The 26374-nt window shown below is 40.7% G+C and overlaps 1 protein-coding gene across 7 annotated transcripts; it reads right to left on the bottom strand.

Moving 5' to 3' along the window:
* Nucleotides 1-144: 144 nt before the first annotated feature.
* arfip2b (ADP-ribosylation factor interacting protein 2b) lies at nucleotides 145-26374 on the bottom strand. 7 transcript variants are annotated; one of them, XM_084073426.1, is made up of 10 exons: nucleotides 26016-26374; nucleotides 21361-21471; nucleotides 16522-16578; nucleotides 13623-13731; nucleotides 12790-12846; nucleotides 9544-9659; nucleotides 8829-9050; nucleotides 6164-6321; nucleotides 5533-5707; nucleotides 145-4590 (listed from the first exon to the last, which is right to left on the bottom strand). In XM_084073426.1, exons 2-10 carry the CDS (start codon nucleotides 21457-21459, stop codon nucleotides 4435-4437), a joined length of 1149 nt encoding a protein of 382 aa, XP_083929552.1. In that variant the 5' UTR covers nucleotides 21460-21471; nucleotides 26016-26374; the 3' UTR covers nucleotides 145-4434. The 7 variants fall into 7 exon arrangements, with proteins under 7 accessions (XP_083929552.1, XP_083929553.1, XP_083929554.1 ...); XM_084073427.1 differs by having other exon boundaries at nucleotides 16546-16578; XM_084073428.1 differs by lacking the exon at nucleotides 12790-12846.

Raw genomic sequence — 26374 nt, 5'->3', positions numbered from 1 at the left:
CACTGCCTATAAAATACAGCTGCTAACAGCTGTACCATATTCATATAGGCTATGTAATAATAACACCTTGAACCAGAGTGAATGTATACTATGCTGTAGATTAGAAGAAAGAAGAAACTAAAGAACTGCACCAAGACAAGAGCGTTTGAAAAATGTGTACTTTTTAATTCCCTTGGGAGGAGGGGGCCATGGCTGAGTGAGGAATGAAGGCAAAATATCACATCAGTCAATGAGAAACCACTCTATATCATCCTATACTTTTACAGTAGATATACGTACAATCATCCATACAATACAATAAACCATTGCACCTTAGAAAATATTGATTGTTCAATGTTCACAAAGGAAATCTCACTGCATAACCCTCGTCTGTCTGCAACAAGCTCATCTAATAGTTGAATAGTGACTCCATTCATGCCATACCTCACTTCCCTACAGTAGGTGAATAAATATATTTAGCTTCTACAAAGTACATAGATGCGGGCAGATCGACAGGACAGGGTCACACAAAGTTCATATTGCTGTGCAGAAGTCAAAAGGACAATAACACCAAGAGGTGCACATACTGTACATCAAACGACTGCGTTGAGAAAAAGACTGATGACCGATTTTCAGCAGAAAATCCGTAATAACCCATGCTTACTTTGCATGATTCAGAGGAATGCACTCTTTACAGTTTGAGAGATGAGACCTCGGAGAAGTCATTGGGTCCACTTTGACATTTGCTTGGGTTTGAAAAAAATAATCTCTTAAAAAAATAATATTCACCACTGTATGAGAGCCGTGCTGTTGAGCCCAAGTTCTTGATCTTGCTGTGGCCAGATTCAAGATTTAGATACCTGGAAGCATGGAGTTATGCCACTATGTGCGAGCTGGCACGTACAAAGGCCAAGCTTAGAGTCTCTGCATTCACACAAAGGTTACAGTAGACCAACACCCACACTTTGTATCATTGACTACCATGCAAATACACAAGAGACAAGCCATTTGGAGGACTAACCAGTGTAACAGGTGGAGAGCTGATATATAGATCTCTCACTTTATTACTTCTTTATTGGAGTTTTAAAGTGGTTTAATGCAACATGGTATTCAAATGAGATATCCTTCATATAGTGCATTTTATGTCAAAGAGCATCAGCACATGGGCACTGTCTAAAACAAAGTGTACATACCGAAACTGTACAGAAAACAGCTTTGGAATCTGTAAAGTTGTTGGTTTGTCATATATTGAACAAAAACCTGTTACAGAATATCCTTTGCCTCCATTCAAAACCATTAGAACAGCTATAAAATCAAACCGACCATGGATTAGATCAGCCCAGATCTTTCTTTATGGAAATGTTGTTAAAGGAGCCGATTTAATAATTTTACCCATCTTGAGTTGTGTCAGTATTGCAGTATGCTGATACAAAGACATTAAGATGAACACATTCTAATTAACAAATATAGTCATGTATTTGAAAAATAAATAAAATAAAATCATACAATCTCAACATCATGCTCCTAGGTTGCGGTAAACCTCATTTTCATTGCCATCTATTGAAGATTGTAGCCATTCTGTGTTCATATCAGGATTTTTTTTTGTTAAGGTAGACAAACAAGTGATAATATAGACAGGTTTCCTGTCTACAAATATTACTGGGTGTGTGGCTTTGTGCGCATTCAGGGGGAAATCCGCTTTGACTGAAACACACACGGGTGCGTGATTAGAGTCAGCTAGAAAAGTGGTTCCCAAACTTTTTTCCTTGGAGCCCCCCCTTCTTTTTTTTTTTTCTTTATAATTTTTATCCCACGATTTTGTAACCCTTTTTTCACCCGGTGCCAATTTGCTAAGTGATCCTGGGCACTACACTCCCCCCACCAGCCTAGGGAGGCCAGGGCCGAGCTCATGCCTCCTTCAATGCATGAGAGCCAACTGACCTTCTTGTCACCTGACAGGGGGGAGTTTCCCTGGTTGGACGTAGCGCGTGGAAGGAACACGTTATTCCAACCAGTTCCCTTCCCCTCCATCAGGCGCCCCGGCTGACCAAGGGGAGGCAGTATAGTGACCAGGATTACTACATGTTTTTGTGAGGGTATTAAATACCCTAGGAGACACGGGGAGAACATGCAAACTCCACACAGAGTAGGCCCTTTCGCCAACCCCACCTAGGGTATGGGCGCTGGTGACGCAGAGGAGAAGACACACCCCCAGTGCCACAGCATCCCCGGCGGGAATCGAACCCAGGACCTTCTAGCTGTGAGGCGACAGCGCTACCGACTGTGCCACCGTGCCCCCACTGAGCCCCCCCTTCTTATATCTGACACAAGCTGAGACTCCATGCGCAGACACACATGTTTTTTTAAAACATGTTAACCACTTGAGCCCAATGTCCACGATTAATCGTGAGAATAGCTGATCTACGAGCTCACAACGCATTGCGATGCGATGAATTGTGAGCTTGTATCTATTTATGAAAATCTTTAAAATTAAGAATTTAGTTTATTTTTTACTATTTTGGACAAATACAGTATAATAACCCAAAAAATGCAAGTTATGATTTTGTGCAACATGTTTAAAATGTTGGACCACAAATAGACAATGCCCCTGGTTGGAAAACACTGAGCTAGATCAGCAGTGTGTGATCACCTGACCTCAAGTACAAGTCCGTCTCTCACTAAAAGATGCATTCCAGATATGCTCTAGAGTGCTATGCTGTGCCCCCTAGATGCACAGAAACCCATCTATATAGGTGATTATTAGTGTTGATATCCTGATGCCTCAGATTTGATCAAAATTACCAATCTACAGTTAAATCATTGGGATTTGTCATATGGTTATAGCTAAACTTCAGTATGAAGAATGCGAACCATAATATATATTGGTACAGTTTAGAGTGTTCAAGTGACAGATGACATAGGTTCTACAGTAATGTACATTTCAAGAGATTTCAAACGTTCAAAAAGTGTATTCAAAATAAATGTATATTGCAAACATAATTTGCGTCCTTCTGATTAAAAAATAAAAACACCAAAAGTAACAAATTGCGCATTTCCAAACAAGTAGATAGTCCTTGAAAACAAATAAATACTCAAAACTGCGACCCTTCAAGTTTGTGAGAGCATGACTGACTGAATCCTTCATTTTACTCTAGCTGTTATCCATCACACCCTCTTCAGTCTTCAGTGAGACTGAATCCTTGAGTGAGTGTACGCACTCATTCACACAGAAGGTAGCTTTTCTACTCTCAGGTAAAATGACACTTAAGTCACATTAACAAGCACATAATTTGTGATAAACCAGATCCAACCAGATCTCGGTTCACACTTGAAAACCGACTGACCGAGTGGCTTATATTAGCTGCGTTGTCACAGTTACAGATGCCTTTCAGAATCTGGTCAAAAGTCTCTCTGGGGAAAATGACCCAAATCAGCATAGTTTTAGGTAGCTGTGGCAGTGTTTTGTGAATGGTCATAACATGTACCATTTAAAGTCAAATATTATGTATAATATATGTCTGAGTTTACAGGTTACAATTTCAAATCTGTGGTGTGGACAATAGCATTTTTTTGCTACTTATACTCCAAATGCCTGTGGACACTGCCTTTTCTAATGCACAGGATATTATAAACTAGAAGTGATTTGATTACCTTAGCAAATATAAAGAGAACATTCAAAAGTAAACAAAATAACTAGGCTAAACACAACAATGTTTTGTGTTCCTAACTACAAACAATCATATATTTATCTCAAAGTGAAACAGTACATAATTTGGAATGTACATTGATTTGAAACGTCTGAACATTCCACTTCCAGTGTACCATACAAATCCTCTTTTGTTTTAAAACTGATGTGTCTTCCACCAGGCCACAGTTTATTCAACACATATTGTGGTGCATCGCTGTGGACCACCCTGCCTCAACGTAACAAAGGTCTGGAAGATATTTGATGTGGTTGTCAGCTATATTTGAGGGTCTTTTTCCATCTGTCAAAACCACCATGGTTCAAATGGTTTAATTTGTACCATTCTCTGTCTTCTTCGTGTTCGGATGGTGCGAGGTAGAGTCTTACCTCAGCAAACGTGGTAGCAAATAGGGTAGCAGTCAGGGTGTGCAGTAGTGGCAATTAAATTGTCTAAGGAACAAACACAGAGGAAGGAGTGAAGGTGTGGGAAGCGTAACAATGTTACTAGGGGTACAAATTGCAGTGAGATTATTTTAAGTCCCCTGATCAATCATTGAGTGTTATACAGGCCTGTTGATCTCTCCTGCTGCCATGATCCTTTTCATTGAAATATCCTTTCATCCATCCATTAATCTATTGTTCTCAACAATCCATTAATATGCTCATATTTTGCACATATCTTTGTCCACCCGTTTGTCAGTGACACTTTTCCGTCTGTGGCGTTCCTCTGGATAAAATATGGGGGAATGGTGGAGAATGGAGATGTCCCCTCACTGTTCCTCTAACCAGGATGGCTTGTCAGCTCCCGGAGGCCTCAGTATGATGTTGAATTGCTTCAGTGTCTGCTCCAGCTGTTGCTGGTTGCCGGCAAAGTACGCAGAGATGGCGTTGTGGAAGAGGAGGAGTTGTTTGTGCATCACCTTTACCTGTGGCACAGCGAAAGAGAGACAGAGAGATGGTGGTATCAAGGTTATACTCAATTTATATTCAAAGAAAAATAACGCACATCCTCCGTTAATTGGTCCTGAGCCAAACTGAAAAAACGGAATCATGAAAAACAAGAAGGGGGCTCGCAACTCACTTTAAAAGCTCCAACTTTATTCACAGCAGCAATATACAACGTTTCCACCTTGCGGTCTTATACTTGAAAAAGACTGCAAGGTCGAAACGTTGTATATTGCTGGTGTGCTGTGAATAAAGTTGGATCTTTTAAAGTGAGTTGCGAGCCCCCTTCTTGTTTTTTATACTCAATTTATAATACTCTGTTGTACTTGTATGACAAATACGCAAATAGCAGGTTTGATTGCCACTGCTGCCATGATGAAGCCTATTGTATTGTCTTTGTGACACACTTTAATTCAAATAATTTGCTTGACAGATGAAGTTCATATAATATATAGTAAAACGTTAGCACAACCTCATATTATGAGGTCGTGCTAACATTTTACTGCCGGCCAGAATGTCCGGCATGATTACAACTTACCGAACATTTGTTAAAAAAAGAAAAGAAAGAAAATACAAAAATATATAGTTATAGATAGATAGTACATGTTGGATTCTTCATCCATTTAATATTTTTTTAAATTCTCATTACTTGTACATGTTTGATTATTCTACTTTACTTATTGCTGTACCTACTCGACATTCCTGTAACTGTGTGAGCTACCAGAACAGGGGAATGTCCTTTGGCGTCAATGAAAGATCTACCTATCTGCACCTTTACAGTGTTTAAAAGAAACATTATGCATTACATTACCCCTAAGGAGATGGCACAATGTGTCCCACACACAATGTGTGTTGCTATATAAGGGTGTGATCTTATGGAAGTTCGGAGAAAAGATGACGAGACCAAACACACACTCACTGACCTTGTTCTCTTCCAGGAACTTGAGTTTAATGGTGACGTCTGAGCGCAGACGTTCATACTTGTCCTTTTGGACCTGGTATTGTTCCTGGGCGGTATCTATGCGGGCCATGGCCACTGCATCTCTTGGACCCAGGCTCAGCTCCTCCAGGTCAGACCGGTAGGCATCAAACTCAAGTCTGTTGAAGAGAGGGATTTTTATTTCTCTAATCGGTCGGCCCATCGGTCGGTCGGTACATCAAATACTTTGGTCCCAAACAACATATCTCGGAAACCACTGGCTGTCATGGAATCTGCTGTGCATCTTCATGTTCCCCAGATGATGAACGCTAATGATATTTGTGACCCAAAGGCCTTTCCTCTAGTACATACAGTACATGGGTAACTGTCTGCCCCCTGAATTTGAAATACCTACAACGTGCCTTATTGGCTAATTGTTTCACTACTATGACAAATAAAGAGTTAAACCTCTGTGATGTTATTGCAATGCCATTAATTCACCACCTGAAATTTAACTGAAATGCAGCCAGTGTTTAAGGCCTGGATTCTGTGTAAAGCTTGTTGTCACTGCTTAACATCTAGCTGAACTGAAAGCAAAACGTCAGAGAGAGACCAGGTAACACTAGAGTCCTCACCTTGCATTCTCGTACATCTTGATGGTCATCAGGGTGTCTTCCATGGTTTTGTTGACCAGCGTATTGATGCTGGACACAAAGAAGTTAATGGCACCCAGTAGAGTCTCCCCGTTCTTACATAGCAACTTCTGAGTCTCTGCGTTGTAGCCAAACTCATCCTGGGATGCAATAAACACATTCAGTCAATTGGGTATTAGGAGGGTTTGTTCTGCACATTAATAAATGACCGCATCCTCAAGAACAACTGAGCATATTTATTATTTTGTTCTAAGAGGAGGGTTTGTTCAACCTAGCAAATAATATAATTCAGTGACCGACAGACAGAGAGACAAGACAGAGATCCTGCAAGGGAAATTCATGCCACAGCAGCAAACACAGGACAGATACAGCTAAGAGAGCGATACACCTAAGCTAGAAGAGTGAACATAATAAAAACTAGAAAATGTGCTCCTCGGAGCACAAGTCTCCGCCAGCAGAACCGTGCTATCAACTGTCATCAACTGTGATATCAGTTTGTACTGGAATGTACTGTTCTTGATTAATCCTGTCTAAGCTATTTATATTACGTATTGTGATGACACCAGTGTGTCTACATAATGTATTGCTCCGCCATTTCTCAGCCATTTCGTGATTATTCCCCTCTTACCTCACTTTGAAAGAGACCAAGACTCTTTCAAAGTGACACATCTATTTATAGGCCGCTATACGTCATGCGTCTCACTAGCCAATCCGAGCACACTCTTTCAACGTATTGTCACGTGTCATGTGAGGCTTGACCAATGTTAGCTTGGCCGAGGGGGGGGGACGGAAAGTGAAAACATAGTCTCCTGGCGGAGACAATAAATAAACAAACAAGTAGTATTGTACTGAGATTTAAAGTCTGGTCTGGCCGTCTGCACTTGGACTAACCGGGATTTGCAAAAATGAGCTATTAACAGAAATAAATATAAGGGCTGTGTCCACCAAAGTGTTTCTTCCCAGCTGAATACCCAAGGTTCGCGCAAAAAAACGCCCGAGTTGAAAATGTTTAAACTCTCTGCAAGCAGACAAAAACAGCAGACATGAACACACAGTGTGGAATAGACGCTCAGCGCCTCGTCACGCTGCTTATGTTTCCAGCATACTGTAGTATAAATATGCGCCGTTTTGTAAACTATTCAAACAGAGTCCATATAGTGGATTGCCTGGAATGCCCTGCATGGGATGAGGAGAGCGTGAAAATCTGACATGGGAGAAGACCTCAAGAGGCGGCTGTTTGTAGCTACAGTGGAGTAAGTACTGCTGTACTGGGCCGAGACATGGACGCTCAAAGCACAGGGGCCCACAGGGGCAAAGGGCCCTGGATGGTGTCTACACAGGAATGCTACGAATGGTATATATGGTGTGGTTTCATGGAGACCCACAAGTGTGTTACACTTCCGTTCATTGACAGAATGTTTATTTGAGAGTGTGACGTGGGACAAGGTTTGTTTGTTTGATTGTTCTAAAGTGAATCATTTAAGTTAATGTATAATGTTTTTGGGGCGGTGTAGCCGCCCCCTATAAGTGAGTTTTGGACACCGACCAAAAAATTTGTGTACCCCCTAACCCTTCCATTGTTAATGCAAATCGATACTTTTTTCATATCAGCCAATCACATTACAGCTAGTGTCATCACCACTAACTGTAATGTGATTGGCTGACTTTGCAAATTCAGGACTGTGATTGGCTAGCGAAACGCATGACACATGTGCAGCCCTATGAATAGCAGTATGGACTTTAAAAAAAGTCCTTTATCCTTTTTTTAAAGTGAGTCATGTTGTGATGACCACACACCGCCCACTTCACACTGGGTGTGATTTTTAGCGGCACTAGCCGCTCTATACCTTTAGGTATAGAGCGGTAGCCCTCTATACCTGGCTTTTGCGTCAACGTTCTGATTGGTCAGACACGTCAACAAAGTGATTGGTCAAGCTTCACGTGACACGTGGCTATACACACATTATAAACACTTATTGATGACAAAATGTATCAAAGGCGCCGCTACCTTCACACAGGTGTGATTTTTTTTATACCTTTTACTTATCGATTCATTTTGTTTCAGTTTGTGCGTCACTGTTTTGTCAGGCACCCTTTGGACTCATTCCCTTCGTTTGATTAATATGCAGCCAGTGATATAATGTAAGTGTATTTTCTTTTATCAAGTTTATGAATGTTTATGTTTATTATGAACGTTTGTTATTTCAGCCATAACTGAGAAGAACAACAGAAGTCATTTTTCAACAGAAAGGAGTAATAGGTGTTGTCAAACTATTAACATTTGTGATTTCAATTGCTTTAATTCACAGAAATGTGTGCCGGCGATTAATCACAAGTTGCCTTTTTGTTTTGTTCTTTTATTGGCTCAAACTTGAATGATTCACTGAAAAGCAGTGTATTGTGTTGCAGTCATATGAAGGAATATATAAGTAGCATCCAAATGTATTGTTTAATACTTTTCACAGTAATGCAATGACAATGTAATTAAAACCAAGGTTATTTAATTAATTCTCTTATCCTATCCTCTTATGACACCCTCTCTCTCGACCCTCTTTTTCTCTCTCTTACTGTTCACTATTCCTTCTTTCGGTGGATACTGGTCTCTCTCTTTTTTTTAAACAATTAAGATAGATTTTAGAGCCCTTACCCGCAGCTCTGGAGACTTCTGACTGAGATCAGCGAAAGTGTCGCCTAGGGCGTGCTGCGTCTGCACCATGCTGTAGAAGTGGTTGGTCAGCGCTCTGGCCAGTTGGAGCAGGTTCTCATACTTCTTTTTGGTGTCCCTCAGGACCTCGATCTGAGCCTCCAGCTCCAGGTCCACCGTCCGTGAGCCCCGGCCAAAACGCTCCGAGATCATCTGCTTCGTACACTGACGGCAGACAGCAGAGGTCAGAAACAAAGAGGCAGTTTGTTTGAGTGCCCGACAATCATGTAAACACAACATCCCTGGTTTGATTCCGCGTCAGGGACCTGAGTTGCAGGTCTCTCCCATTAGGTCTCTCTCTACTGTTCTTTCAAACTGCTCTGTGATTTAAAAAAAAAAAACTACTAGTAAGCCTACTGCAATTTTCAGACAGCATTCTTGTGTTGTGAATGAATGAAGGGCTAACAAATAAAGTTGATGAGAATGATTCAATCAAGTTGCCTAATTAAAGAACCAGAACACATATACTGTGTATACATACACACACACACACACACACACACACACACACACACACACACACACACACACACACACACACACACACACACACACACACACACACACACACACACACACACACACACACACACACACACACACACACACACACACACACACACACACGCGGCTTTGCCAGTAAAACTGGCGGTGATACCTTGTAGGTGTTGAGGCCCCATTTCTTTACAAACTCCAGTTTCTCTACAGCCACACCTCGTGTGGCCTCCTCTGCTGTCATTGATGAGCTGCTGCTACTATGGTGCATACTGGACCCTGACAGAGGAGAGAGAGAGGAGTGAAATGACACACATCCCTATTTTGGGCATGTCATCATTATAGGTGAAAATCCTCAAAAATAGCCTAGGCCTATTTGGTTTTAATCGTGTCACACACATGCAACAGCAACTGACCAGGAAAACCAACTAAAGACATCAACTACAAGACCTAGACAGCGTTACAGATTAGATCAGTACTTTTAAAGGTTTTTGGACTACTTAAGTAAAGATAAAACTGAGGGTGATTTCTGAAACAGACATCTTCTAGCCCATGTCCATCACTACTAGAAATTAAATTGCAGCATAGTGACAACATGCACAACCAGTGAGTGTGGTTTGAGTGGAAACATGACAGGAAAATATGATGAATGGAAATAGGACAGGAAAAGTCGGCAAATCAAAGAGCCTATAGTGAAAGTAAATATCCATAATATCTTGGGGTTTATATAGAGATTTAGTAGCACCTTCTCCCCAACATATATTCATCATGCTAATCCTATTAGCATGGCAACATCTAGAACCTACTGAGGTTTGGAGCAATGTTCGAGGTTACGGATAACTTTCAGCTTCTACCTCCAGGGGGCGGCCGTAGCTGAGTGGGTAGAGAGGTCTGTAAATCGCAAGGTGGCCGGTTCAACCCTTGGCATCCCTCGGTGCCCCTGTGCAAAACACAAACCCCTAACAGCTCGCCCCTGTGCGCTCCTCTGAGCAGCCATTTGCGGGATGAGGCAGTTAAAAGTAAATTTCCCTCCCACGGGGACCAGAAAATACTCCCTTTCCCTTTACCTTGGCATTCATGCGACTGGCTGGCTATGTAGTGGGAGAGAGAGCTGCTTTGAGGAGCGCTACCTCGCCGGGCCTTCATACGCAGGTCTGTGGTGGGTCGGTGGGTGATTGGGAAGGATTGGTGAAGGGGTAAGGGTTGGTATGTGTGGTATAGGGTGGGGCATGTATGTGGCATGTGAATGCCATAGGTTTTGGTCAAATTTATCCATTGTCAGGTAGGAAGTCAGATTGCAATGGCGGTTGGGTTTTAAAATGCATGGCAATAACACAATATGTCATCGTATTGATGTAGGTTAACAGAGTGGGGGTTAGGATCAGGAGAAAAATTTGATGGAAGGAAGAGGGCATGACAAAGGAAAGATAAGAGGAGGGGGACAGAGGATGCAAAGAAGCATTCATGGGTAGGAGGGAATGATGACAAATGGAGGACAAAGATAGGCATGTGAAAAAGACAAAGAGACAATGTTTAGTGAAAATGCAGACAAAGACAGAGACTGTGACGGAAAATGTTGAATTGCTTTGACAAGGCACACATGCTATGTTAAATGTTGTGATGGCTGAATGAAAATCTCCCTCCTGTCATTAAAAACGCTAAAGAATAACAACAGAAAATGCTTAGCAGATGGCAGACATTAAAGTCCTATTAAAACTAAAAAAAAATATTCAGCTGAGATCCGGCCCAATAAAGTCTCCATTCATATCAAATGCCCTTGTCCCAGTATGAAAACAATATTTTCTCTCTGCACCAGAGATCACTCTAGTGAGTCATTCTGGTGCAAAATAAACCTCCCAAAACAAAACAAGAAAAGCAAAGACAGATTATAAACAGCAGCTCCCGGTCCCAAGAAAACCCAACCTATGAGCAGAGGACTAACATGGAAAAGAAAGGATTAAGTGTTAGAAAACATCACAACAGTTCCAAGGAAAAGACCAAGCGGACAGGGAGCTCCCATCACCTGGAAAAAGGAGTAAGGATTAACCGATTAATCTGGAAAAAGGATAGAGGTGGATGCTTCCCAGTGATTCCCACTCAGACTCCAAAATACACATTCAGAATAGAGCCAGAGGAATGAGACGATTTATGAAGAGTTCTATTCCAAAATGACATATCACCCATTTGGAAAACAAGCGACACATACTCTGTCATCTGATGGACCATACTGCCGTCAATACATGTCATAGTTTATTCACAGCTTCAGCCACATATCATACACAAACACAGACCATTCTACTATTTATGTCTTTATGTTTTGTGCGTGTTTCGATTTTCCCCCTAGTCATTAAAATGTTACTGAACATAGCTGAATAACTGAGTCGAATGTTGGCTAAACATCATTGTGCAGTTAAGATGTCATGAACGTCATTATGAATTAAATCAATATTTTCTCCAGGGACCATTTATTATTAGACTTTTTAAATCAATCTGTCCTTTGTTGTAGCAATAATGGTACAACAACATCATTTTGACAAAATAATTAAATGATTATATATAGTGTTGGATTGCCTATCACAAACACGTTTCAGGTCTCAGCAAGTTCATTTTAATACGGTTCTATAATCAAACAACGGTATGCTCTTTTGTACTCCATGCGCTGTTAACCCTAACCCTAACCCTTATGTATCAAATAGAACATTTAACCACTTAAAGAGTAAATACTATATACTTCTTTAACTTGAGTTCGCCAGGGGTCTATACTAGATCTGCCATTTTCACCCAATGTTCGCCACAGGCTAGGGAAGCTAGGGTCCTGGATAGGGTTGTCCGATATTGGCTTTTTTACCGATAACCGATATACCGATATTGTCCAACTCTTAATTACCGATACCGATATCAACCGATACCGATATATGCGGGGATTATTGTGATTAGGGTAAGCTCAAATTTCATATCACACACACCATATACAGTAAGAACTCCTGTAACTTATTTATAAAGCAAAAAAAAAAAAAATCTTTTTTTTTTTCAAAAACCGATACCGATATTTTCCCGATATCAATTTTTATGCTAATATCGGCCGATAATATCGGGAGGCCGATAATATCGGACATCCCTAGTCCTGGAGGTTAAAGATTCAGACTCTAGTCTGAAATCTTTTTTTGTTCTCTGTGTGTGAGTCCTCCCTTGCTGCATGTATGCTTTGGAAAATAGTCAGCAGTAATGTCAAGTATACCAAGAGTCATGGTCATTTAACCTTTTCAACGATATGACACTTTCTGTGGACTGGAGTCAATCTTTTTACAAATATTGAGAAATGCTGGACTATAATGGATTATGCAGCCTTTTGGAAAGGAACTCTTCATGCTGAGGTAAGATAATCATGACAAGAGGAATGAAATGCCACCTAGTCCTGCTACTGTGATCCTTTTCTGAAACCCAGGATTGTAGCGCACACCAGGGCCTGACAGAGAATAAAATGACATAGAAATGCAGAAAGTTAGTAGTTAATTAGTAAAGAGTGTGTTGATTGTCTACACGTCAGAGAGGAAAGCTCATTCACTTAAAACCGGCTTGCCGTTGACAGTTGATAGAAGGTTAAGACCTCCCCTTTGACCTCCCCTTCAAATGTATTCATAAGAAGCAGTGTTGCTCAGCCACCTTGCCCTGGTCAAATACGTACATTTGTATAGATAGTTCCATTCAGTATCATGACTTCACTCAATAGTGTAGGACCAGACATCACATTTAAGCCAATAAAGTGTAAAATTATGCTAAGCCTGCATTTGGTCATGGAACAGAAAGAAATAATTTGACAGCGGACATGTCCCGTTATTCTCTTGACACTTTTTCATTAACATCCATCCCCTTTCACTTCAGCAGGAATTCTGAGAATTCTCACTGATAAACTAGAGGAAAGAAAATAATTTCTGCTCTACGGCTGAACTCTCTGAAGAAAATGCAGGATGTTTGCTGCTGTGCAGATTGCCAGTTGCTGTCTGGTCACCAAGTGGTGGCTAGGGTGTTGTCAGGTAGTTGGGAGGCTGTTGCTAGGATTACGTTGATGTAAGAATGTCATTTATTTAAGATAAATTGCACACATTTATTGGCATAAAAGATGATAATAAAATAAGAAATCACACCATAACTAGAGGTGGGAGGAATCAAAAAAGGCAGAGAACAGCATGGACGAGAAGACATTTAAAATGTGATGTTAGCAGAAAAGAGAGAGAACTCTACCTTTGATGGAGCTGGTGGGGATAATGCCCTCTGCTGTTCCACCGTAACCCCCCGACACAATGCTTGTCTCGTTGAGATTAGGACCTGATACCATCACCTGCTGCAGGTCCTGGAAGGTCAAGCAAACAGAGGGAACGATGGAAAAGAAAAGAGAGATGGGGAGGGGACATATAGACACAAGGCTGACAGGGTTAGTCCAAGAAAACAACATTTGAAAGCAAGCGCAGGTTTATTGAGACTGAGATAACTAGTTTTAAAGGTTATCCACTAGAGGGAGACAAACTATTACATTAGAAAGGTTAGAAATGACACCTTAAAGGAGTTATTCACCCCAATAATTACTTATTTTCTATCAATTACACACTCCATGAAGCCTTGAATTCATGGAGATTTCTTTTTTTGCCACATTCATGAGCAAATCATTTGATGACCAGCGGAGACTCTTTCAATCTCCACTGGTCATCAAATTATTGGCTTAGGAATGCGACAAAAACTAAGGAATGTCGATGAATTTGCTTCATGGGGTGTGTAATTGATAGAAAATACGTCCCTTTTTGGGTGAACTACTTAGTGTTTTCTACAGTTTGATTACAAAATTAAATGAACATTAGACATGGTCAGTCATCTGGTCAAATCTGACTAGAAGTTTCATGCTTTTTTCATGAAATGCACAATTTTTTTGGTTATGTACTGCACTACTCTGACTGCACATATCTTCAGGTCAGCACTAACTCTATAATCCCATATTTATGTAGAAATATTCTGCTGAACATGGAAAACTAGGCACTAGGGAAAGATTGAAAGCCCACCACTAGCCAGTCAATGTTTAACCTGACTAATCTACTTTGTTGAGCCTTCTTCAACACTACACTGGCAGGGAACAGGCAGGCTATCTACAGCCAACTATGTCTGGAAGACAGAGCCAAATTAAGGGTTTACTATACAAGCGTTCTACTGTCAGACCATACATTCGTTTTAGATCTTAAGGCAAGACCGCTTTCGTAGAGGTTTGGGTTGTGAAGTTGCCTTGCCATGATGCAACTCCAAAGGGCAAGAAATAAAGAAATATTGCTCCATTGATTAGAAATTGTACAGTGAAACAGCTCTCAAAGTCACTCTTTTAGCACATAAACAAAGAACAAACAAAGCTGATTCAGACAATATAGAACAGCATCAAACCCAGTACCGTTTGTTTTTTTAAATAAGAATGTCAACTTCCTGTTGATTTTACTATTTGAAGATCCAGATCCGCAGATCCAGTCCGGGTTTTCTTCCTAATATAAATGGCAAAATCAACAGGAAATTTACATTTTTATTTAAAAAAAAAACAGTAATGGTTTGGTGATGTTCTATATCTATACTGTCAAATAGTGACTTTGAGAGCTGTTTCACAGTACAAAGTAAGTCAATGAGGAGCATATTTTTAATGATCAATTTCTAATCAATGGAGCATTCATTTTTCATTTCTCGCTCACATTTGGAGTTACATCATGGCAAGGTAACTTCACAACCCAAACCTCTACCAAAGTGGTCTTGCCCTTTAATTGGAAAGCTACATAGTGAACGGAATGTTCATTTTTCATTTTAGCTAGGTATATAATCAGCACAGCAGTGCCGTAGCCAACTCACAGACTGTGACTTGAAACCCGAACTCAAGAGAAAATATTCACTGTCAAGTTAGTCGTTAGCAGGGCATATGGTGTGACAGTTCCTCAAACAAGCACATACTGTAAGGACAAACCGTTAAATCAACTTTAAATGAAAGAAGATGTGTTGGTTCTTAAAATGTGTCAAGGAGAAACTCTGGTGTTAGCACAGGACTCATCAAGAAGGGGAAATAGGATTTCCTCTATTTCCTCTTCATAAACAAACAAATGGACAAAGCCTACTTCTAGTTTATAAGGAGGGGTCCAGCATCAAACATTTGTTTAAGATAAATGTTCAAGAAGCCACTCCTCCGGGTGTTAAACCAAGTAGGCTATGGATTGTGGCCACCTTAAGTAAAGGAGTGTGAAAAACATATTTGTTTGCAATGTTTTGTATATTTTAAATTCAATATTTCTTTATTGTACCACTATTGTTGATGTCACAATGTGAAGAGAGGAGTGTGGCTAACCTTCCTCTAATACAATTATTCTAGTCATACTAACCTAACATGGGAGCCTGAGAGCATTAGCATGCAGAATTCGGTAGACTACTTTCTCTACAGAACACAAAGCTATGTTAGACAGACATTGTATTACGGCGCACACCGACATGACATTTGTTATTCATACACCAATCTGTCCTGTCACCCAACACAAAGTCAAATCAATCATACACACACCGAAATGTTCATTCAGGCGCAAAAACTCTTCTGTGAGTCTGTAATTAGTATAATTAAATAAATACAAATGTTAAACCACCGTTGTGAATTAAACCAACACTAAAATGGAGATTGATGCTTGAGACTACGGGTTAAGTACTGTTTGTTAGGGACAACAAGGCTGCAAGATGTCTCTTGTAAACAAGGAATTCAACATTAGTGTAAAGAGAGAACATGGTAAGCCACACTGCAGCTATTGGCTACTTTGCTAGTTAGTAGGATTCAAGGAAACAGGGGTACACACAGTTCAGCCTGCACAATGGTTTGTAATATCCAGTTGTTTGACATGTTAATCACATGATTCCTAGCATCCATATGGTATTTAAGGGGAAATGGCGCTGACCTAGTATAGAGCCCTGAGGGATACCGCATACCAGTCAACTAAGTATATAGGGTTTAAGTGTTTTTTTTTTTCAAAACCAGCTCATTATATCATAGAATGTCAAACCATTGAGCAACACCAAACGATAAACATAAAAATGTGTGCGCGCACACACGGACACACACACGCACACACACGCGCTGCCTGCTCACCCTGCTGTCTCTGGAGAGTCCTACCTTCTGATCTAAGCTCCACTGAAGCTTTGCAGCCTGTGTGGATTGAGGTGGACGAACGAACGATTGACAAACACAACAAAAGACAAACGGAGGGGAAAAGGGGAAAAAAGGAGAAATGAAATCAAGGACAAATGTATAACTGAAAAATCATCCAAACGGGACAGAAGACGGATGGAACATCATGAGGGGAATCAGCACTGCTGTCAGCAGAGAGCAGTGTGTGATGTGTGATGCAGGTCAGAACAGTGATGTCACATCACATGTGTCAACTTAACCCGTTAAGACCGGGAATGCATCTGTGTCATTTTTAGATTTCTTTGGCTATTCAAAAATAGCAGATATACAAGGTCATAGCGCGGAGCTCAGTGCCGCGCTACGAGCTTGTAGAAAAATCGTGGAAAATTTGTGCAAACCTTTCAATATATATCTATACATTTTAACTCAAATCTTTGCTTCTGATAGTATAATATTTTGAGATGGGGGGGTCCGCGGACAAATACATATCATTTTGGGTGGTCCTTGACATGAAAACGTTTGAGAACCACTGATATTATAGCAACATAAGTTAAAAAAGACATCTATAGAATCCCCAGAAGCAAAGATTTTAGTTCAAACTGTTCCCTTTAAAAAAACATACATATTCAAAGATATGCACACATTTTCATAATTTTTCAAAAAGAAATAGCGGTTCTACAAGCTACAGAGCTTGTAGATGTGATATTTTTTAATAGCCCAAAGTATAAAATAATGGTTATAGCTATAAAAATCTAAATTGACACAGTATGCGTTCCCGGATTGAATTGGTTAAGCATGGACTCAGGGTGAACTGAGGACCACAGGAAAATGTCCTGCTTTTAATTTCCCAGCATCAACCCTGTGACCGTGGTTTCCATCAGATCGGTTTTGTATTGATGCTTGGTGAACAAAACAAGTAACCTTTAGAGGTTTAAAACAGGCTTTTAGTCTACTCTAGTAAAACAATAATTTCAACCCCATTTGAAACAGCATGGCATTAATTGTTTGTAGTGTTGCGTAGTTGCCCTGTAACCCTCAATTTAGCTACAATATATATAGACTCAGCTAATGTAAACCGAAGCACTACACACATTTGAAACACTTGCAACCCCTGCTATATTGTGTTATAAATTCAGTTTTTAAAAAAGGGTTTTGTTATAATTCCCTTCAGTAACAAGCCTACACCATCATGTTGCTTTTGATTATGTGATGTCAAATCGGAATAATCGACTTCATGAAAATCCCCAGTTTCTGGTTTGGAACTTTGCTGTTCATGCACTATCTTTCCCACTAGGAGGTAGGATAGTTATCACCTCCCAATCGTCTTCAATGCAACAAACAACTTAACTTTAGTCATTCTCTTTCTTGCATGATCAATGTTTGACTTTTTTGGCCTTTTCATTTATAAAGTAGTGTTTCTAATGTCATCATCACATAACTGACGACCAAAAACATGACGATCTTTAAAACAGCACTGTAACAAAATAAAATTACACTGATAATGACATTTGCAGACATGAACACCAAATAAACAACATACTGAACTGCACGTCTCTCACTCCAATGTGATTGTGTGACACACACACACACACACACACACACACACACACACACACACACACACACACACACACACACACACACACACACACACACACACACACACACACACACACACACACACACACACACACACACACACACACACACACACACACACCACAAGTTACCATCAATAGAGTTCTCAACATTAAGCTTCTTGCATAGACTGATATCTTATTTTGCACCAACAATCAGGATTGGCATCAGACCCCAAATTTGAAACATTTGGGGTCTGATGTAGTGTAGTGATCTGTAGTGATCTACTCTTCACCCATAATAACTACATGTGAACGCAGCAACACAGTACGTCATCAGCCTATTTAATCTCCCATGACAAAAGAATCTTCTAATCCTGCCTGTACAGTAGACACCAGAACATTGTGATTCATCCGGTCTTTGTATGCCTGCACGGTGAAATCCTTAGTCTTTATTTCATACAGAGAGATGGAGTTCTTGCTAGGCCTTGGGTCTGTCGCACCTCCAATGGTGCCCGTGGTGGACTATGCATGGCAGGGGCGTCCTCATCCCTGAGCTAGGCCTAAAACTGACCGCATACCTAACCACTTTCAACCACTTAGTTAAAACTGTGTACTTCATTAACTCAGAGTCCCTAGGCCCCTCCTTTCCCCCCCTCTTCTTTAGTTCTATATTTGTGCCCTCTTCAGGGTTAAATCAACACTACGGATTTTACTGTGTAAGAGTTTGTAGCCACCTGAATCTGTGTTTCAGCTGATAAGAGTGCTTCTTTCTCTCACTAGCGTCTGCTCTGGCACAAGCACAAAGCAAACACATCGTCACACAGCACTTAAAAATCCACACGAGACCCTATTCAGCCTGTCAATCTTTGTGTCTTTGTGTGCCTAGCTTTATACTGTCTATTAGTACTCTATACGCTAAAGACAGCTTTAAAAAACTAAGAATTGGCATCCTGTTAGGATGATGGCAAAACCTATTGAAAAATAACTACGGGGCGCCCCGGTGGCTCACCTGGAGACAGGTTAACAGTGCATACCACGTCAATAAGGCTACAGTCCTTACTGCAGCTGGCCCTTCAGCTTCGCTGCATATTGTCCCCCCTCTCTCTTTACAACCTTTCCTGTCTCTGCTCACCGTCTCCATCCAAATAAAGCAGAAATGCAGAAAGAGCATAAAAAAGAAGCATAAAGCATAAGCTATAACCTCTTTAGAAAGATGTGAGAAGACACACATTTATTACTGGTGCATGCTGAACTATGGCTGCACTTAACTATGGCTGTATACATACGTACGTGTACGTGTGTGTGTGTGTGTGTGTGTGTGTGTGTGTGTGTGTGTGTGTGTGTGTGTGTGTGTGTGTGTGTGTGTGTGTGTGTGTGTGTGTGTGTGTGTGTGTGTGTGTGTGTGTGTGTGTGTGTGCGCTCAGAGGCTGCCTATCAGTGTGATCTGAGGGGACTAAAGCCCAAGGACAAAGCATAGCCAGCTTCAGATTAATTGCAGAGTTACTATGACAACTGGTTAATATCCAGCACTACACAGTGCAGCTCAACACGCCTCATCGTTCATGATGAATACATTAAACGGGAGATGTCTGCTTCAAGTGGCTGATATGAGAGGTTGCAGACTTACTTTACTGAGCACGCAAGCCTGGAGAGGGGTTAGGATTTCTCCGTTTACAAATCGGGTGCAGCACATAGTTTGGTTAGCAAATAACATGTTTAACTGCCACTGCTTGCTCCAGGATCTTGAGTCATTGATAAACTAAACTCTGTTTGTCGACCAAGGTGTGCCTGAGGCCATGCCAATACATGAAACCTGTTCCAGAAACTCCATTTCCCCTCAATGTATTCGTTTGCAGACACTTACTGTGCACATCCACATGATTAAACAAAGCATACGACAAAAATGCCCCTTTACAATTACAGTAAAGCACATTACCTTCTTCTAGGGTCCATAATCTCATTTAAATATTCAAAAACAGTGAATTATTCTGGTTTTGAGACAGCATACCCAAGGTTTCTATTTATTGAGCACACACCAGCAGTGTGTCTCCAACCCCTGAAAAGCCACGTCAACAGTTCACAGAAGCTACGTTTCCCAGGGCGACCACAGCACTCCAGCAGGTGATGTCCCAGTGGGATGTGTTTTTTTAAGAGGTAGCTCAGCCATACTAGACTTGGATGAGCCATTAGATTAGAACAAAAGTCACAGCAATATGATTTTGACCAATTCAAACTAGTTAGTTAAACGGTTATTGTTTTTGTTTGTGTGTGTTTTATTTGACTTTTGCACAAAGACACACAGTACGCCAGATCTAGTACTTTGTGACATTGTGACAGTAAACCTATAATTTAAATCACAAAAGACTACATTTACCCACATTTGGCTATACTGGGTTCCAAATAGCAGATTCACAACCACAAACGCAGTCATGGTGGTGGGTGTTAATTTGGGACCCTGAGTGAGTCAGACATTTGTCCATTGTAAATGGATGCATTTTAATTATCGGTCGAGGGTTGTTTAAAGGTCATGAAAGCATTTCAAAATCCCTAACCTGTATGCATTTCATGACCTACCAAGTAGTAGGTTATTTGACTACTGGCTAGATGATTACAATTCAAACAGTAAGTAATCCGATTAGGGAAATACAATGAAAACTAACACCAAAAAGAAAAAAAACAGTTGAGCAATAACATTCAGGAAATGAAAAAAACCTTGTGACTTTATACATTGTCAGATACTTGAATGTGTCCTTATATTATCATCACTTTACCCAAATACAGCTCATGTGGAGTTAGGAGGTTTTTGACTTGATTAATGTGTCTGACTTTGTCATTCTAATCAATGATGGAAAAACCAACCATCTCCAATGTTGGAGTTAGTTGGTTTGACCGGTTTAGTCAGAAGTGCTTTTTAATACTTTTCATTGGTTAAATATTTTGTAAAACTCACACACAGGCATGTGGGGTGTTCAGTAGCACTGATATATACCAAATTTAAAAAACAAGTTGAAAAATGGAGATAGCTGGTTCTGCCCGACAGCGATGATATGCAACTTACATGATGTGCACCTCGCCATTATCCCGCATACACACATGTTGCTTTATGTGTAAGAGCTTTGTGAGAATAACTCAAAAGATATTCAGTACAGGGTGGTCATCAAGTAGCAGCACAATTAAAGAGAAACGGAAGAACAGAAGCCATTTGTTAACGGCAACCCACCTGTTCCAGGCTGTCATCCTCCGGTAGAGTCCCTGTGTCTCCATTACTATTGATGGGAATCTCCATGGTGGCTGCTTTACTCATGATACTGTCTGTCATTCTGCACCGTGTCTGAGCGACAGGACAGAGAGAGAGATAGAGGGACAAAAGAAGAGGGACACAACAGAAAAGGAGAGAGCGAAACGAAAGCAAGAGAGAGGGAGAAACAATGAGGCCTCGATTCTGTCACAAAGAGCCGAGACCCTCGAAGAGCCGAGATCCAGAGGGTGCAATCCAAACACCCGAGCTATCAGGCGGATGAGAATCTAATTGGCACAAACAAGTGCAGAGGTGGCATTTCAAAGCGCGCGGCTAGCACTCAGCCTGAGAACACCACCTATCAAAGCCTTGCGCACAAGAGCCGCCAGTACAATGAGCTGTCTTGTTCAAGTGGCCACTCCATTTTACAACTCCATTAGCTAGTAGAGCTTTACCGCCTGCAGTACCCTAAGTGAGGTTTCAATGAAACACTGCTGTGGTAACAACACTGTCTAGTCATCATTCTAGTAGCTCGTGTCCATTCAGTCGGCCACATAGTTGCATATGAACGTGTGTGTGTGTGTGTGCATTTCGTAAAAATAGATTTTGGAGAAAATGCTGGGTGTGCAACTTGGACGCTAATTTTAGCTCAGCTGTGCATATGATGAATGACAGCATAATGAATTCACCCATACAAAAGCACAGATTGTGTGTGTGTGTCTCCGCGTCAAGCAAGGCCATAAAAGAGGGCATGGACACTGGACAGTGTGAGGGTCAACAGAGGGGAGAGAGACTTATCAGGGCTTTCATACAGGAGGATGTACGTTAAGTAGGCAAATGTCGTCACACCTGGATAAACTCCAGTACATATAGGCCAATGCAAACACAGAACACTGAACCTGTTAAATTAAGCAGTGTTACTAATTCCTTAAATTTCCTAAGGATGGTGGTGACAAACCACACCCAAGATGCACCCCACTATTCATACAGTAGATTGTTTTTAGGCCTATGCTGTTTGTTATCAAGGTGTTTTTTGGGAACATTTCCTGTCTTCTTAGTTCTTCTCATGCTGTTGATGACTCTCCTTGCGAGCTCTGGCCTGTCTAAAAAGACAGAAAATCCCAGTCAAACATTTTGATTGAGAGCTGGTAAATTTGTTTAGGCATAACATGATGCCAGGTAGACACTAGTCATTTCTGCCTTAACAACAACAACAAAGAAGGATACATAATTTGGCAGGCAAAGTAATATGTAGAAACTGGATTTAGGAATCCTCCTCCAGTAATAATGAAAAGGGGTTTGAGCTAGTTAGACCCGTCCTCTGCCGTAGAAAATATTAAAATGTCAAGCTGTCCTCTAAGATATACAGTAGGTTAGGCTGACAGGTTAAGCTGAATGGAATACGTCCTTGTGGCTCTCTTTGTGCTCTCCAGTTGAGCTTGAGGGAAAGTCTAGCCAAGGTGAAACAGCAACCTCTTGGTTCTAACGTTAAAACTGCCTGGGAGTTATGAGTCACTTCATGGTTTGGGAGGACACCATCAAGAGAGGAAAATTCCTCCTTTCTCAGCCTGGCCTGACCTAGCTAGGATGGTTCTAAGACAGATGAATACTTGCATCATTCTGGGGGAAAAAAGACATGGGTCACTCACTGGTCATAAATTATACAATGGCCTCTATGTTCCATACTAGACTGTTTGCGGACTAAAGCACGGGCAGATGTATGGTCACGATTCAAGATAGTCGGACGGTTGGAAAGCAGACTATAGCGCAGATTCAGGGATCAAAATCATTTCACACTAAAAATAGAACAAAACCAACGGTCGTCACACTGCATAATATGGCCTCAATAAATAATGCCTCGCCGTAGCTAACTAATACAACAACTGAGAGTAGTATGAAGGGTAGGAACATTTGGCATTATTGATTGTTCTATCATTTTCAAACTACACAATAGATTCCAGATTACACACACATCTGGTCACCTTACAGTGAGGTACAGTAGATTAACTGGCAGTTAACAATTGAAGTTGGCAACAGCAAACTGTAGATAATACCGTATGACTTAACCACTTATACAGTATGTTATGTGACAAATAGCGAATAGCCATTTTACAAGTTCATTGCATCATTGTGAGCTTGTAGAACTTTTTTTTTAAATGTTTTGCCTTTTTATTATCGTTTTTTATTAAATGTTGGCCTTTTGTCCAAAATAGAGTTGAAAGTGGTTACGTCTTCACACCCATCTGATGTGGTATTATTGTGATCTTACAAAAGCTTTTAGGGCTTTGAGGGCGGAAAAACGTACTGTATACTGTACATGTTTACAGGAGGCTAATATAGGCCACTTCCTCAAATTCCTCAGTCTACACACACAATTCCTTCTTTGCTTCACTCCAGTCCAAGTGTTGTTGAGTAGCATAATAATAATATTAACCTAATAAGCCCCAATTTTAAAACAGAATCCAAGATGTTTAAAAATAAAATTCCCTCAAAAATAGCCAATCTACAAGCTCACAATGCTTCACATAACAACACAGTGTGAATAAGTAAGTGTAAGTAAGTAAGTACGATTTGTTTTGAGGTATGAGTAATGTTGACCTGCATGTGTTCTTCTTGCCTAGCCTGAAATGCATATCTCAGATATGCATTTGGGCCAGGCCCATGTCTATTTCTATAAAAATGTCTCCAGTGACTTTTCCAAACTCAGTTTTCCCTGGCCCCACAGCAATATTTATGTTTATAGCCTTAAAAACGATAACAGAGCCATCTCACAAGACATGGATTTTGAACTGAAAACGCTTTCATGAGAGACTTTATCTAGCTTGAGGACCAACAGCCTTCCTAAACTTTCCTTTAATATCATTAACTGACAGAATGTAATCCTCGAAAACGCTGACTAATACCATTAACTGGCAATGTAGAGCACAACATTTAAAGGTGGTGTGATAAAAACGTAAAAAGCACTATATTCTGATTCATTGCTATGATGTGATGAAACAAACAAAAAAAGAGCACATAAAAATAGATTTCTTTGGTCTACTGGTTTGAGATGAAAACCACATAAGTCAGTGGAACCAACCAATCTGAAGTACTGTAGCAATACAATACTTGTTTTCCTGCCCTCACATGGATTTAATGCTGAGGAGGATCACGGGCCAAGTTTCCTGTGTGCCACCATGACATGAAAAATGGTTTTAGCACATGTGATCCAGTAGATTCTACATGTCCCTTGCTACATTGTGTGTGGAAACTTTGAACTTACAATGAAAGCTTCTAGTCATAAAATGTTATCTGACCCTTAAAGACCAGGATCCCTTGCAAGAATGTAATGACCGAACGATAACAGTACTTTGGAGCATAGTATAGCCTAATTAGGCCTCTTCTGAATTTAACGTAAAAAGGTTACTCTAGACCATAAGTTAAATTGAATACTATATTATGTATATGAAAATATAAACTGATAAACCTTTTTTGCATAAAACATAATTTTAACTTCTCATCCATTAGAAGTTGCAGATCAAGAAAAATGTTAAAAATGAAAATGTTTGTCTGAATGAGAAACCAATGGTGTCCCCATGACAACCGGCCCAAGAAAGCTCAGTTGGTCAAAGTGCATCAGATAAAGACCAAGGCCCTGGAAAATACCATCCTAATTAGCACAAGTGGCAGTGTGCACATTTGACTGAACAACACACAGTGATCTAACAGTGTGATAACTTAATTGATATTCATGGGCCACATGTTGATGTTTCGGGTGTCTTGAAACTGTCCCTTGACAATTCAACATTGTACAATTCAACAATGTAATAATAAGAAAAGGTCACCCAGGTGCAGGACACAAAAATAGAATGATGTCACAACCCTGTTGAGGCCAAAAATAAATAAATCTGTTTACATCTGTGATAGTCTATCAAGACTAGCACATATGTATGTTATCGATTAAGACATGTGCATATCTCATAGATATGAAAGTAATTAGTCAGACTCAATGAAATCTACATCTATGATAGTCTTGATCCAAGGCTAATTTCTGACACACCAATATATGAACTTCATGGACAGAAAGATGCAGATATAGAGAGGCGGAGCTATTGAACTGTGCAGGAAAATAAGATTTAAAGATTATAAAGCCTAAATGAAACTATGGATATCATTGATATGTGGACATAGCATACTAAATGTATAATATCGCCCATCAAAATACAATTCGCTACACACTGTCTGGACCTCCAGTCATACAGTAAGTACATACATGATAACAAGCAGGGAACAGAACAGGTGCAGCGCAGAACAGGTGGATTCCTCCTGACAGCAGGTAACCAACGTCATGCAGAGTGTGAGGAGGATTTATCGGGCCTTCGCTAGCCTGTACGACCGAGCGACAGTTTCCTCGTGTCCCTGATTATTAGAGCCATGATGTCCACATACATACAGTAGGCCTGCCTGCTTCTAATGCAATACAATGTGGGCTGACTTGGAACCACTGCACGACTTCATTTCCAACGTCAAAAATGTGCTACACCTCACCCGCGCAACGTAGGTTATTTGGTGTGTGGTGCTGTTTGAATCAGAGCCAAGGGAAGACAATATGCCAATACCATTGTATACTAAGTGGTTAAGTGGTCTCAGACTCTTACCGGGTTGTTCTTGTGGTTGAAGCCCTTGGTAAAGCGGCTCCTTCCTCGGCAGGCAGGCTAGCGGGCAATAAGCTAATAACAAGCTACCGTCACTGATCAGTGGCAGTGCATCCCACTGACAGACTGTGGTGGTGTGTGTCTTTTGTCAGTCCAAAACAATCCGCCGACGAGCAGTAGAATACTTCAGAAAGCGGGTTTAAGGATATATGCCGATGGCATGCTCGGGTACAACACATTAAACAAGACTACGCAGAGCGCTGTTTATCACCAGCTTCTTGAAAATAATCCTCTAGCTCTCTCTCTCCTCATCACCACCGAAGGCTGGGACGCTTTACGGAACTGACGACATTTTTGGTGGA

This window comes from Gymnoscopelus microlampas (assembly GCF_963454915.1).
Source record: "Gymnoscopelus microlampas genome assembly, chromosome: 12".
Classification (NCBI taxonomy): Eukaryota; Metazoa; Chordata; class Actinopteri; order Myctophiformes; family Myctophidae; genus Gymnoscopelus; species Gymnoscopelus microlampas.
Note: the sequence above shows the minus strand (reverse complement) of the source record. Positions and strands in the feature narration are given on the sequence as shown.

Coding starts and splice junctions, on each gene's coding strand:
- arfip2b (XM_084073426.1), bottom strand. CDS start 21,459: ATGACAGACAGTATCATGAGTAAAGCAGCCACCATGGAGATTCCCATC. Junction 5,708..6,163: donor AAGATGTACGAGAATGCAAG/GTGAGGACTCTA, acceptor TCTCTTCAACAG/ACTTGAGTTTGATGCCTACC. Junction 4,591..5,532: donor AGTTCCTGGAAGAGAACAAG/GTCAGTGAGTGT, acceptor GCTGTGCCACAG/GTAAAGGTGATGCACAAACA.